A 15,179-nucleotide genomic window follows, 5' to 3' on the forward strand; every position below is an offset into this window, starting at 1 on the left:
TTTTTTCACAATTGCCTCTTTTTAAAAAAGCTGTTTAAACTTATTCAAGATCATTTTTTTTCTCTTATCATGTTCAGGGACACAGATCAACATGTATATGTGTACATTAAAATGTCCTTTATAGTTTGGAAGGCAAACCGACCAGATCATTAAAACACTAACTCATTTAAGAAACAGTTACGGGGCAAATATGGGAAAGACACTGTATGAAGTGCTAAGGGGGCTATAAAATGTATAAAACACCACTTCAGGACCCCAGAGAACTTTTAAACACATAAGGCAGTGAGTATCAGCACAAAAGAGAGACAGAATACCGCTGTCTTTCAGAAAAACAGTGTGTCTAACCTTCCCACAAATGTGTATTAGTGTTGCTATCATACTTAGGTATCGGATAGAAGAAATGTAATATTTGTTACAATGTAAAATGTTCCCACAAATGTGATTTAGTGTTGCTATCATACTTAGGTATCAGATAGAAGAAATGTAATGTTTGTTACATTGTAAAATGTAAAAGGAATGCAAAACGTACATTTTTAACAATGTAAAAGGACAGAAAACATTAGGACTAAACATAGTTCTAAAAAATGTGTATATTTTCTAAACCAAACTGCCATAGACTTCCGATTTGTTTGCAAGCCATATGGTATAGGGGCTTTAGGTCTCAGTATTTACATTTACGGTTTTTCAGACTCTCATGTAATACCAAAGAACAAAGAAAAGTGAAGGAAAAGTTACCCCTGAAGAAATCAGAAGAAATCAGAAAACTGCTCATGCCAATAGTTGTTCTTTTTTTTTAAATTTTTGTTTGCCATTACTCTCTCAGTTTTTAACAGTAGATGGAACACTTTTGCAATTTCATTTAAATTTTGCAAGTGAATTCATAAAGGAAATTTAATTTTAAAAAGCAAGCTACTGTTAAATACTCCATATGATGTATTTGGCTTTCATCATCACTGATAAACATTTACAAATCTATGGTGTTTAGAATATCGTGCTTAAGTTTGAATGATTCTGGAGTAACCTCACGCCTACCCGAAAGTCAGAACTTCTGTAGATATCATTTATAAGATTACTGCTTTGGAATAAGTAATTAGGAAAGAACCCTTTTCAAATGGCTATGAGAAAGACATCATTCTTTATTCAAAGATATTAGGGGCAAGTTTAGGATTGTGGTTAATTCTGAAACTACTGATTTGAAAGGGTGGAATATATAAAAAGCAATAGGAGGAGGTAGTTTAGAGAAGAAAGGATATTGAAGCACACCCCACATGCTGTGTTTAATATTATCATCTTAGGAGAACAGACAATTCTATATTTTTAAAATCAGTACTTAAATTTCTACTTGGAGATTTCACTTATGATGGAATACCTCATTCCCAGATGGTGTTTGATAGGCAAAGTATTATTGTAGTAAGGATACAAGACAAGAAATTGGATAACCTTTCAAGTATCCTTTAAATGTCACTAACTGGGCTCGTGATAGAGGGTTTTATTATTCTCCGCTGAAGTACATGAGCAGTCATTTGCATGCCAGGAAAAGAATGTCTGGAATAATCCAAAAGGGCAAAGCTTAGCTCTTTCACTAAAAATAAGGAAGTGACAGGCACAAAAAGGGAAATAAAAGAAGATAAAAGTATCCAAAGCAGACTTACTAGTCAACAAATCCCATAGAGAAACTACTATGTACACAGAAACATACTATTTTAACAGCTGGCTCTTGACAAAGCCTTCTCTTGACTACCATGAAGCTTTCTTTAAGCTACTCACAAATACAAAACCTAAAATTGATGAAACATATAAATTAGTAGTGATTATTCACTGTTGAAAAAGATCTGCCAAGATAGCCCTTTAAATCTTTCTTCTGCTTCATGTAACTATGGTTTCTTTGTTGAGCAGCCTAGCACAAAGCACAGGGCTCCAGTGAGCCTAGGATAGGGCCTGTGTAGAGTGGCTCTTAATATTTTTGTACATGGAATGAATGCATGAAAGAGCACCTCATACATGAGAGAACTGTATCTCAGAAACGTACCTGTGAAAGTCAGCTTTCCGAACTGGGAGTGCACTTCTTCAAAGAAGCCATTCTGTATAAAGTTAAGGTTAAATCCCAGGCTAATTCAATGCTTTTTTTTTTTTTTAAGATTTTATTTATTTATTCATGAGACACACAGAGAGAGGCAGAGACAGAAGAAGTAGGTTCCCCACAGGGAGCCTGATGTGAGACTGCCCCTGGACTCCGGGATCAGGTTTTGAGCCAAAGGCAGATGCTCAACTGCTGAGCCACCCAGGCATCCCTAACCCAGTGGTTTTACTGAACTCCTGAGCATACCTGGGTTTTTACCACTGATAATGCCCTTTACATTCTAAAGTACTTGTGTATGTAGGAAGAGAGAAAAAAGAACATCATTAGCTGAGAGGAAATGTTTGAAAATGGCATTTACCTCTGGCATCCTCCCAAACTTATTTTCTACTTCCTATTTCCTCTTTCCCTAATAACCAAAATCCTTAGTTCTGTCATTTTGCTCCAACTGTGGCAGGCCATCCAAATGGCCTCTACCTTCCAAAAAATTCCATGTAGCAAATAAATGACTTCTTTTTTTTCTCTCAATCAAAATCTCCATTTCTTCAGGGATATTCACCTCAGTCAAGTGGAGGGGAAGCTAATCTAATTAATTCACACTACCATAGGAAAAGAGTTCTATCGGCCTCTATGTTTTTGCCACACCACATGTGTCTAATTAAGAGGGATTTTATTTTATTTTATTTTTTTTTATTGGTGTTCAATTTACTAACATACAGAATAACACCCAGTGCCCGTCACCCATTCACTCCCACCCCCCGCCCTCCTCCCCTTCTACCACCCCTAGTTCGTTTCCCAGAGTTAGCAGTCTTTACGTTCTGTCTCCCTTTCTGATATTTCCCACACATTTCTTCTCCCTTCCCTTATTTTCCCTTTCACTATTATTTATATTCCCCAAATGAATGAGAACATATAATGTTTGTCCTTCTCCGACTGGCTTACTTCACTCAGCATAATACCCTCCAGTTCCATCCACGTTGAAGCAAATGGTGGGTATTTGTCATTTCTAATAGCTGAGTAATATTCCATTGTATACATAAACCACATCTTCTTTATCCATTCATCTTTCGTTGGACACCGAGGCTCCTTCCACAGTTTGGCTATCATGGCCATTGCTGCTAGAAACATCGGGGTGCAGGTGTCCCGGCGTTTCATTGCATTTGTATCTTTGGGATAAATCCCCAACAGTGCAATTGCTGGGTCATAGGGCAGGTATATTTTTAACTGTTTGAGGAACCTCCACACAGTTTTCCAGAGTGGCTGCACCAGTTCACATTCCCACCAACAGTGTAAGAGGGTTCCCTTTTCTCCGCATCCTCTCCAACATTTGTTGTTTCCTGCCTTGTTAATTTTCCCCATTCTCACTGGTGTGAGGTGGTATCTCATTGTAGTTTTGATTTGTATTTCCCTGATGGCAAGTGATGCAGAGCATTTTCTCATATGCATGTTGGCCATGTCTATGTCTTCCTCTGTGAGATTTCTGTTCATGTCTTTTGCCCATTTCATGATTGGATTGTTTGTTTCTTTGGTGTTGAGTTTAATAAGTTCTTTATAGATCTTGGAAACTAGCCCTTTATCTGATATGTCATTTGCAAATATCTTCTCCCATTCTGTAGGTTGTCTTTGAGTTTTGTTGACTGTATCCTTTGCTGTGCAAAAGCTTCTTATCTTGATGAAGTCCCAATAGTTCATTTTTGCTTTTGTTTCTTTTGCCTTCGTGGATGTATCTTGCAAGAAGTTACTATGGCCGAGTTCAAAAAGGGTGTTGCCTGTGTTCTTCTCTAGGATTTTGATGGAATCTTGTCTCACATTTAGATCTTTCATCCATTTTGAGTTTATCTTTGTGTATGGTGAAAGAGAGTGGTCTAGTTTCATTCTTCTGCATGTGGATGTCCAATTTTCCCAGCACCATTTATTGAAGAGACCGTCTTTCTTCCAATGGATAGTCTTTCCTCCTTTATCGAATATTAGTTGCCCATAAAGTTCAGGGTCCACTTCTGGATTCTCTATTCTGTTCCACTGATCTATGTGTCTGTTTTTGTGCCAGTACCACACTGTCTTGATGACCACAGCTTTGTAGTACAACCTGAAATCTGGCATTGTGATGCCCCCAGATATGGTTTTCTTTTTTAAAATTCCCCTGGCTATTCGGGGTCTTTTCTGATTCCACACAAATCTTAAAATAATTTGTTCTAACTCTCTGAAGAAAGTCCATGGTATTTTGATAGGGATTGCATTAAACGTGTAAATTGCCCTGGGTAACATTAACATTTTCACAATATTAATTCTGCCAATCCATGAGCATGGAATATTTTTCCATCTCTTTGTGTCTTCCTCAATTTCTTTCAGAAGTGTTCTATAGTTTTGAGGGTATAGATCCTTTACATCTTTGGTGAGGTTTATTCCTAGGTATCTTATGCTTTTGGGTGCAATTGTAAATGGGATTGACTCCTTAATTTTAAGAGGGATTTTAGACAGTTTAACACGATGAAGTTTAAACATTCAGCCTGTGGGAGCTGGTTAAATTTATGAATTATATACTAGCAGAGCAGTGGGGCTCAGAGAATAAGCATTCAAATGTACTAGCCATTTATAAGTTGATCATTTGTGAGCTGCAAAAAGAAAGAACATAACAGGGATTTGTTCTCAAGCCAAGCAAAAGAAGGGGAAGAAGTCTACCCGTTTTACTTCAAGACTTGCCTGATTTTTCCCCTTGTCAATAGACTTCTTAGAAACCTCTCCTTTCTCCTTCAGTAAAGAAGGAAATTTGTTAGGTTTTTGAGGATAAATCAAACTGCAATGCAAGTTAGGAAAGGCTCCAGTGAGGACTCACTGTAAGGTGGCACAGATGGCACATAGCTCCTTCATGGATGGTCCCATCTGGAGAATATCAGTACTGATTCAATAGAAATGGAGGTGGATATTAAAGCTAGTCTTCATCCTGATACCTCAGAGAGCAGACTCACTGAGGGACTAGAGGGCTCGAGGTCAGTTTGTCATGGGGATTCACTCCATCACATACCTGAAAATTGTCATCCATTAACCTAACATGATGAACAGTAAGATGAACAGTATTGTAATTTTAATTTAGACATAGACAACACTGAGTGACTAAGTTTTCTCAAGTATTATTTAGCTGTATTTAGAAGCAATAACCTTAATAATTCTAGTCAATTCTTGTTTAAAGATTTTATTTATTTATTCATGAAAGACACACAGAAAGAGGCAGAGACATAGGCAGAGGGAGAAGCAGGCTCCCCAAAGGGAGCCTGATGTAGGACTGTATCCCAGGACCCCAGGATCACGACCTGAGCCAAAGGCAGATGCTCAACGACTGAGCCACCCAGGGGCCCCTAATCAATTCTAATGTTATAATTTCTGCTGTTAGAAAGAAATATTTTAGCCAATACTTATTGAAAGCCTATTTTGTCCCCTGGGGGAAAAATCTTTTTTATCCCTTGCATGATGGGGAGACTGTAGATTACAAAAAAATGTTTAATGTCTACATAAAATCAACAAAAACATGTTTGCATCTACTTTGATGTTGTCAGTCAAGTGGAGAGGAAGCTAATCTGATTAATACACACTGACATAGAAAAGACTTCTATCCACCTATATGTGTTAATTATGATTACTACTTTATAATCTAGCAGGCTTCACCCTCCTAGAATTTACAAGAACAGGTGAAATGAAACTCAGTGATACATTATCTTTCCACACACCAACTCTTTCATTTGGCTTTTTTTTATTCAATTATCATTAATGGAATGAATCATAAGATACTAAAAATGGGTGGGGAAATGGATACAATTCTTTTTTAGCATAGATAAATTAATACACTATGTTTAAAGGTGATCTAGTCTTGAAAAAGAATTTAAAAGATGAAATCTTTGCACTAGGGACACCTGGGTGGCTCAGTGATTGAGTGTCTGTCTCTGGCTCAGGGTGTGATCCCGGGGTCCTGGGATCGAGTCCTGTATCATGCTCCCCACAGGGAGTCTGCTTCTCCCTCTGCCTATGTCTCTGCCTCTGTGTGTGTGTGTCTCATGAATAAATTTTTTAAAAAATCTTTAAAAAAAGGACAAAATCTTTGCACTACTATAAAACTGGGGTGGAGGAGGGGAGTGGTATTTAATAGCAGATTGAGAGGATTTCTTTTTAGGCAAAGAAAGAAAGATATAACCAGAAGGAATTGAAGGAATTCAGAATAAGCCTGTATGCCAGAGAAAACCATAGCAGTTGCTCAGAAAGTATTTATTGAAATCCCCTGTTCTACTATTTATGCTTGAGTGGTAACCCAGCTACAACTGCAGCAACGTTGTCGCTCAGTTCCCCCAGAAGACAGCCATTTATTATTTCAGGCTGAGATTTAGCAGACGAGTCTTAGACCACCAATCTTTCTCAACTCTCTATCCACAAAACCAAAAAATTTATTTCGTTCTTTTTAAAGTTCATACTCATGCATGCAAAACCAGAAGTTTACATGTCTAGGTTGCTTTCTCATTGTTTGCATAACTAAAAAATAGGCTTTTATTTAAAAATAGAACTTGGCAGATGAACAGGCCATTGGATATTTTAATAAAAATAAATGGCCAAGATACTTAATTTCGAGAAGTATCAACTATACAGGCAAGTTTCCCTCTTTGGTTTTCTACTTTATCACCTTTGAAAAGAGCATGCATTTTCAGAAGATTCATCACAATGTGTAAATTTCAAATTTGTTTCTACTGGGTAACATAAAGAAATTTATAAGAAATTTCACAAAATAATAGATCTTCAATTATTCCACCTAATCAAAATTAATCTTCATTGTTTCAAAAAATCTTCCTTATTTTTGTCTATATATATATTTGTACTGTCATAACTGCATTCAATGTTTCCACAATTTTAAATTGTTTTCCACTTAACCTTATGCTATCAATATTTCTCATGTTGCTTTAAAGTCACTATCAGTATTATAAATAAAAATGTTGATTTTTATGCTATTCTAATCTAGCTTTGGATTAGAATAACATTTACATTTTTAAAAACTGACATACTTCCCATATTTTTATATGTTCCAGAAAAATGCATGAAGGATGAGAATTAATTATTTCTTCAAAGTTTGGGGAAAAAAATCCAACAAATCTATCAAATCATATGTTTTGGGAACAGGGTTTACTAAAATCCTTGACTTTCCCTGAATTAGTGATCATTTATAACTTTTCTCATTGTAATTTTATAATTTACTTCATGTGGATATTACCAATTCATTTCATCTGCACATTTATATATAGTATATTGTCAAATAACTGTGCATAATACACCACAATTTTAAAAAATATTTTTAATGACTATATATTGATTGCTATATCTCCTTTCTCATTTCCAACTTTAATCTCTGCCAAGTTTTACCTGTTTCTTTTAGTATTGCTTTCAGAGTCAACTCTTAATTTATTTTTCAGCTTTCCATGTTAACTTTTTCATTTTATTTTTATTCTTTTTTCAATTATCTGTACTTGCACATTTTGACGTCCTATCCCTTTCTATCTCTGTAAATAAAATTAATGAAGCTCTGAATTATCTCCAAGTTCTGCTCTGGTCACATTAGTTAGATGTTAGTATGTAATTAAAAAAATTTTTTTTATTAGCTAAATAGTCTTTATTTCATCTTTTACTTCTTACTAGACCCAATTATTACTTACAAGACTAATTTTGTATGTCAGAGCATTTGGAGTTGTTTTCAACCTTGAAGTTGGAGATGCAAACAGAAAGTGAAGTTAAGTCTTTAAAAATGTATTGAGATTTTCTCTGAATCCTTACAGATAATATATCTTTTTTTAAAAAGATTATTTCTTTATTTATTCATGAGAGACACACAGAGAGAGAGGCAGAGACACAGGCAGAGGGAGGAGCAGGCTCCCTGCAGGGAGCCCGATGTGGAACTTGATCCCGGAACTCCAGGATCATGCCCTGAGCTGAAGGCAGACACTTAACCGCTGAGCCACCCAGGTGTCCCACAGATAATATATCTTGTACACATTTGTAGACACTTGAAGATTTCCAGTTAAATAATCTGAAAGGTATATTAAACAGACCAAATGTAATTCTTTTATAAAGACCTATTGCCCACATATCAAGCTCCTTACAAGGACTACACTCAGTATCATTTGTGTAGTGTTTAGCAGAGGGCCTAGAATATCATAATTGCTCAATAAATGAATTGTGGCAGTATATGTAATAATTAAGAGTTATCATAGTCTTGTAGTAGTTATGTTCCTCCTACCCCTTACACAGGCTAAGCTGCACTACTGATCCGGAGAAGAGTTATTAACTTGTGTTTTTGGTCTGGGTTTTCTTATCTATGATATAACATGGCAGGACTAGATGCTTTCTAAAGTTATTTCCAACTCTAAAATTTCTAAATCTCATTTGTTGGCATTTTCAGGATCTGGACTCTATCTGCACCAGATGTAGGTCACACATATCCTTTGTTCTGAAGCAACTTGCTCAAACACACTCTTTACGAGCAAAACTCTGGAAACTGAAGTGAAGATAGAAATTTTTACCAAACTCACTACTCCATCAGAAAGTTCCGGACAGGCAGAAATCAATTCATAATTTTTGGAATAAAAGTAAAAATTTCAAAGCTATTTATCAGTCTTACTTGTGCTTTCCAGGAATAAAAGTAAAATTTCCAAAGCAATTTAAGCCCGATCTACACTTTTCCTTCACATGAGTCTTGGCACCCAAGCTAATTTGTGTTCATTTTCCATCACTATTAGCAATCAAAGAATTTAAGAGAAAAGATGGAACACAAAGTGTTTGCATGGCTGGCTATAATTCAGGGCATTCCTCCTCCAAGAATGTATATCATTGAGATTAAAAATGAGCATTAAGAATGAAAATTCTCATCTTTATTACTAAGAGTGAAAAACCCAAGTAGACCATCATCTACTAACAAGTACATCTGGTAATTAAAAACAAAACAAAAGCTTTCAAATTAAATTATGAGCTATATGTGAATAATCTCTTATAAAAGCAGTAAAGATCATGCCATTATACCTGTTGAATTTGCTGCAGTTTTAGTTCTATTTTAAACAAGGTGTCATGAAAAGCACAGACTTACCTGTACGGTAGACAAAGTTGCCTTCGGTTTCTGATGATGAGGGAGACACCAATTCTTCCTCAAATTCATTGGAACTAAAAGATCCCGAATGGTTTCTTTGCCTTGTCTTTCCCATCATGGCAGCATTTGTGGCCATGACATGTCTCAAGGAGTCGTTAAGGTAACGATTCAATAAGCTGCTCTTGTATTCGGGGGGTGATACGTAGTCCTCACTGGCCTGTGACTCTGGCCTCACTCCAGCTTTTATGACTGAGCTTTCACTTTTAGTCACAGGATGATGAACTGGATTATTATAGCCCCCTTCATTTATGTGGTTTCTTGGAGGATTTTCTCCATCTAAGGGAGAAAAATACCAATAGGTAGTACTTACATATACTATTCCCTGTTATAGTCAATCATTAAATATATACATAAATAAAGAATATTTAAAGTATATTAAATTGTCTTTGATACCCCAGGTTAATTTTTAGGGAAAGGAAGCAGGAATCTATGTAATCTCTCCCTATGGTATCTTAATTTTAACGAATTTCACAGAAAATGTTATTCTGACACATGATAAATCTATAAACAAGAGGAAGCAGCCATATTCTGTTGGTCATTTATAGAATTGTAAAAATGAAGTTACTTCACGCAATAAAAAAGAATCATTAGAGTACCATCATATTTAGTGGAGTCAACCTTAAAAAACAGCACTTGGGGTGAACTTCTTATTAATAGAGGGAAAGCAAAATAAAAATATTAACAAACCTTCAGAACATGAATCATCGCTGCTTACACTAAGTCGCTCAGCGTTTCCTTGAACATACTTGTTGTACAGTTTTATTCGTAAAGCCCAGCTTAAATCTGGCTGTCGAACGGTATTCTTAAGCCGACGTCTTGCATTAGCAAACCAATTTGACACCTAAAAAAGTTTTATTTTTCAATTAACAAAACAAAAAATATTACCCATCACATATTACTTTCCCACAAGGGACCTAAGCCTCTCACAGTATCTCTGATCATTAAATATTCTCAGAATGCAATAGTACTAGACATTCATTCATTCATTCAACAAATGCTGAGCACTTACTACAGAGACTGAGCACCTACTGTGTTCTAGGAATAATAATAATTAAAAAAAGAACAGGCTTTGCCATCAAATGCTCAGTCTAGTAAGAGGTAGGATAGTGTACAAATAACTTTAGTATAGGAAAGAATGTGATTGAATGGCTTAAGAGGCATTAAAATAAAATGATACAGGAATCCAAAGGAAGAAGGGGTTACTTTCATGTATGACTTAAGACTTCATGAGGAATTAAGTGAAACATTGAAGGAGTGTGTCAGGTATAATGGGTAGGAAAGTGTGTTCCCAATAAAGAGGACTTGAGAACAAATATAAGTCAAATTCCAGAGACATTGTGGTGGGTGAGGAAGAGGGAAAGAGTTAAAAATGACCTTGAGCCATTCCTTTGTAACCAAGAGAAGGACAATGCCATTTTGAGAAGGAAAGTAGAACTGTTTATGGGTGAAATGATGTGCTTGGTTTAGGGAATGATTAGTCTGAGGTACTGGAAAAGCATACAGGTGAGATGTGAAGGAAGAAAGCAAAAATGATATCTGAGACTCAAGGGAGAAGAAAATCAGATGTGGGTCAAATGCACAGAAGTGTCGGCGGCAGCTTTGAGTAGTCAGGGAGATGGCTGAAGACCAAACCCTGGAAACCTCCAGAGATCAAAGAGACAGAATTATAACAGAGAAACTAGCACAGCAGTCAGATACAGCAATCAGAGAAGTAGAGAGAGAGAAATGCCAATAACACTCAGCTTTTTTTTTTTTTTTAACACTCAGCTTTAAGTTGAAAGTCAAATGCTTCCAAAGAAAATAGCTGAATGCAAAGAAACAAACACTGCAAAACAAAAGAAAGTTACTTCCATTTCTTTTTAATAGATACTATTGTATTTCTGGAAGTTAGAATGGTGCTTGAGATTTCCTTGAAAATATCTGGCTATCATCAGGAAAAAATATATGTAAATAACCCAAAGGGCCAATATTTGCTTTTAAAAGAATGATATATGGAAAGAGAATTACGTCTTTCTGCCAATTTTTTTCTAGAACATGAGTCCACATTACAACAATAGTTTGTGTGGCAGTGCTTACGTTGGAAGTTTCTTTTTTTTTTTAGAGATTAATAATATAAACCTACAATTTTTACATATTTCTCAAGACATAATTATTGAATGGGCCTATGGTGAATCCTACTTTTTAAAAAAACAGAACTACATTTTTTTCCTCTTTGACTCTACAAGTTTTTAAAACATGGTGGTTTTTCCCAATTTACATACACACACATACACATGCACACACACATATATACAGAAAATATATCATAGGTAATATATATCCAATATTAATTACCTTTGAGTCTTAAGTAATAACTGTCCCCTTAAATTTATGTGCATTGATGTAATAACTCACCATGGCATTCCAGAAGTTTTAGTTTTTATCAAGCCCTCTTCCTATCAAGTTGTGCTATTATACTATGATTTAATATGGCTTCAATTTTTTTAGTCTTCTCCAACCTCTAGACAGACACCTTCTGCAAATACTCATTCAATAAATATACATTGAGTAGTTCTTGTGCTCTAGCTATGGTGGTCAGTGCTAGGAATGTTAAATATTAGGATAAACTTCGTCCCTGCGCATATGGAAGGATTAGTGTGGAACTATGTATTAACTGAAATACATGGGTGAACATTTACTATGGAAGCACAAAATGCCTGGTCTAGTCTTCAAACCTTCCTCTACTCTCCAAGTCATAGCCGAAGTATTTATTCAGGTTTTTGTTAGTAGTAACTGGGAATTTTAGAACTTTTTTTTTCTGGATTTCTCTATCTTCCATTCTATGCACTTGAATGAATCTTAACCATCACCATCAACTTCAAGTGTTGATGTACCATTATGATTTAATTGCTTGACTTCTTCAAATCCTCATCAATATCTTGTTATCCTATAACTGTGGCATAATGTTTTCCTATTCTGAATTTGCCAAAATCAAGTGTGAATCTACAGAAGTCACTTAACTTTTCTGAACTTCAAACCCTTCATCTATAAAATGCATTAGATGGTTCCTAACATCCTTGCCAACTCTAAAAACTAAGATCTGTGAAATACAGTCTAAGCTCTCCTACAGAAGTGTTAATTTATTCCTTTTATAGTTGGTACTAATCTACCTTCTGCTTTTGACCACTGCCCTTTTGGGGCAATCAGACATGTGTGTTTATGTCTTAAACTTTAGCACAACCATCATATAGTACAGTGTAATCCAATTCTTACGTGACTCTGCATATTTTTATTTAAATGCAATGGCCTTCTAATTTCCAAGGACATTAAGACTATAATTCTAACATACAAAAATTGGGACCTTTGAATATCATGGTGGGATTACAGTTTTTCAAATACAGGGGTCATATCCTTTTTATGTTTTATATAATTAGTTCTTACCATAATATATTTATCACATGTTAGAAGATTTTCCAAAAAGGTCTGCTGATATCTAAGATGAGCTGTCTGTAACCTGATTTCATAAGTTTGACTGGCAAGCAATCTGCTAATATATTCACTCTGCCAGTACTTTATCACTAGAAATTTACTGTACAATTTAAGGTGTTTAATATCTGCTTGCATTGTCATGTAAACAGCAAACAGTTGGTTAACAAATTTGCATAAATACTGTTTTTCTTTTCTTTTCTTTTTCTTTTTTTTTTTTTTTTTTTTTTGGTCCTGATGCACTAATGCAAACTCCATCTGTTTCACAGAAGGTAAAAATACCAGTTCAGATTTTTCTACCTTCAACTTACTATGGATTCCTTCAGGTTGTCATGCAAATCTCATTAAATTCTATTTTACACGAAACAGGCCTCCTTACTATGGATAGGTTCTGCAACATCATTTTGATGTCAAACTCAGAGCTTAAGAAACAAGGTATTTTATAGTGAAAACTTGGAGAACCAAATATCTAGAAGTTGGAAGAGAAAAACTAGTAATTTTCATCCCTACTTTAACCAAGGTGTTTACATTCATCGTATTGACAGAGCAATCATTATAGTAAACCCAAAGGGATAAGCCAGCATCTGTCCACCTTTGAACATACAGAATTAAAAAACTTATTCTGAGTTACCCAACTGAAATATTGACAACCTCATTTCTATTCCATATAGTATAACACTTGGAATAATGTAGAAAGACCAATTTGAAATTTTGTTGAAAATTTAACAGTTGCTATAATCCTTGCAGTTGATAACTACATACATATTTCGGCAGAAGCACTCACCAAGCAAAAATGGAGTTATGTCAACAGAAGGGGCAAAATCTTAGAACAGAGCAGTTTTAATCAATGGTGCATTGGTATGTTTAGCCATTATCATAGAAATGTGAAACTTCTATAAGTAAAGGAAACATTAACACCCAATCATTAAACATAATCTCAAGCTCAATGTGCATTGCACTCTGCATTGGGATCATGAAAGAAGTCAACTCAAGGAGACAGTTCACTCTTATAATCCAGAAAAAATATAATAACTATGTTTTAAAATATATACACATGAACAATGGGCAACACTGAAACCAGATATAGCACCCATCTGTCCTTCTCTGAAAAACTTCTTCCAAGGCAATTATTCTGCAGTATGCTCTATATCCTACAATAATATAAACCCTAAATGCATGCCACTTTATGTCATTCCACAATAAAGCTCTTCACATTTTGATAATACAGAGTATATTTTTTATAATGTTTAAGCAATGGGCAGCCACAGAGATTAAGCACAATGGAATATTTTGGTTGGTTAAAGTACACACACACACACACACACACACACACACTACCTGTTAATTTTATGGAAATGTGTATATCTCATTAGGTAGTAAGATGTCAGGTTAACAACAAAGAACTCTTTTAGCTTCATTTGTCAGGGATAAATAAAATATAAGTGTAGATTAATGTCCTTAGTGCTTCTATTTATCAGAAAAAGTACCTTTTGAGGTGCTAAAAACATTTCCTCCACTAAAGTTTCAATTCTATGCTTCTAGGTTTAGTGGGACTGCTGACCAGGTTTTATGTTCTTCCTTATCAATTTAAGAGTAACAAAACAAAGCAAAAATATGTTTTATGGAAAGCTTAATGGCCTGATACACAGCCAAAAGGAAAATGTTAAATGTGAAGGAAATTGTCAAAATACAAGACACTCTAATAGTTAAGGAATAAAAGTTATGTTAATTGCTTATTAACATCAGTTATAGAAACAGAGACAGAAGGTACTGCAATAAACAAGAAATAGGAGTTTGGAACTAGAAATAAGGGGAACACCCCATATTTATTCACAGACATTAAAAATATGACATATTTCCAGACATACTGAAGATGATAAAATGAGTTACATTCATGCCGTTGTATGGAACCATCATATAGCATTAAGGATAATGAGCTGCTCCCTGTGTATTCAATGGAATGGATTTAAAAACTAGAATATCTATAAGATTTCAAGACATTCTCTAGTTTTCAAAATGATACTTTGGAAAGCCACATGGTGATTATAGCGGTATTCCCCAAAAGAACCTATTCACTCTACAAACATGTATGAACAGTTTATGGAAAATACAGTGCTGGATAACATGGGGAGTGTGAAGATGAAAAAGACATGATCACTATTCTCAAGAAACCTGACTCCACAGTAGAAATTTGTTCACTGGGAGAACGTGATTCATTAAATAGGGCTCTAATTTGCAGAGATCAAAAGCTTTATTCAGCCCATAGCTTTCTATTTTTCCTCCAGAAGTGTAAAGTATTTACATAATTTATTTGGTTTCCCAGAGAGTCAGAATTTGCTTGAATGTTGAATGTATGTCTGACTTTCACAAACTCCCCCATACAATGCAATATAAGTGCAGCTGACCCTTGCACAACACAGGTTTGAACTGCATGGAACCACTTATGCACAGATTTTTTTTTTTCACCAA

At 35.2% G+C, this 15,179-nt stretch overlaps 2 protein-coding genes across 10 annotated transcripts in view; one reads left to right on the forward strand and one right to left on the reverse strand.

The window, feature by feature from the left end:
• Positions 1 to 8,523, forward strand: part of LOC140629782 (WW domain-containing adapter protein with coiled-coil-like) — a 59,562-nt gene extending 51,039 nt beyond the window's left edge. Inside the window, exon 7 of the transcript XR_012027600.1 lies at positions 8,505 to 8,523. The gene's annotated coding sequence lies outside the window, so the exon portion shown is untranslated. The remainder of the gene's footprint in view (positions 1 to 8,504) is intronic.
• Positions 1 to 15,179, reverse strand: part of LOC140629781 (homeobox protein Mohawk-like) — a 70,105-nt gene that overhangs the window by 47,788 nt on the left and 7,138 nt on the right. For 2 of the 9 annotated variants that reach the window (XM_072819344.1, XM_072819345.1), the window contains exons 4-6: positions 9,933 to 10,086; positions 9,186 to 9,521; positions 7,366 to 8,132 (exon numbers count right to left, since the gene is read on the reverse strand). In XM_072819344.1, coding sequence (XP_072675445.1) covers positions 8,023 to 8,132; positions 9,186 to 9,521; positions 9,933 to 10,086 — 600 coding nt within the window. In that variant the 3' untranslated portion in view covers positions 7,366 to 8,022. Of the gene's footprint in view, positions 1 to 3,269; positions 4,690 to 7,365; positions 8,133 to 9,185; positions 9,522 to 9,932; positions 10,087 to 15,179 lie in introns of those variants that run through there. The other 7 variants (XM_072819343.1, XM_072819342.1, XM_072819346.1 and 4 more) reach the window with 5 other exon arrangements.

The sequence above is a fragment of the Canis lupus genome, unplaced genomic scaffold (assembly GCF_048164855.1).
Source record: "Canis lupus baileyi unplaced genomic scaffold, mCanLup2.hap1 Scaffold_254, whole genome shotgun sequence".
Classification (NCBI taxonomy): domain Eukaryota; kingdom Metazoa; phylum Chordata; class Mammalia; order Carnivora; family Canidae; genus Canis; species Canis lupus.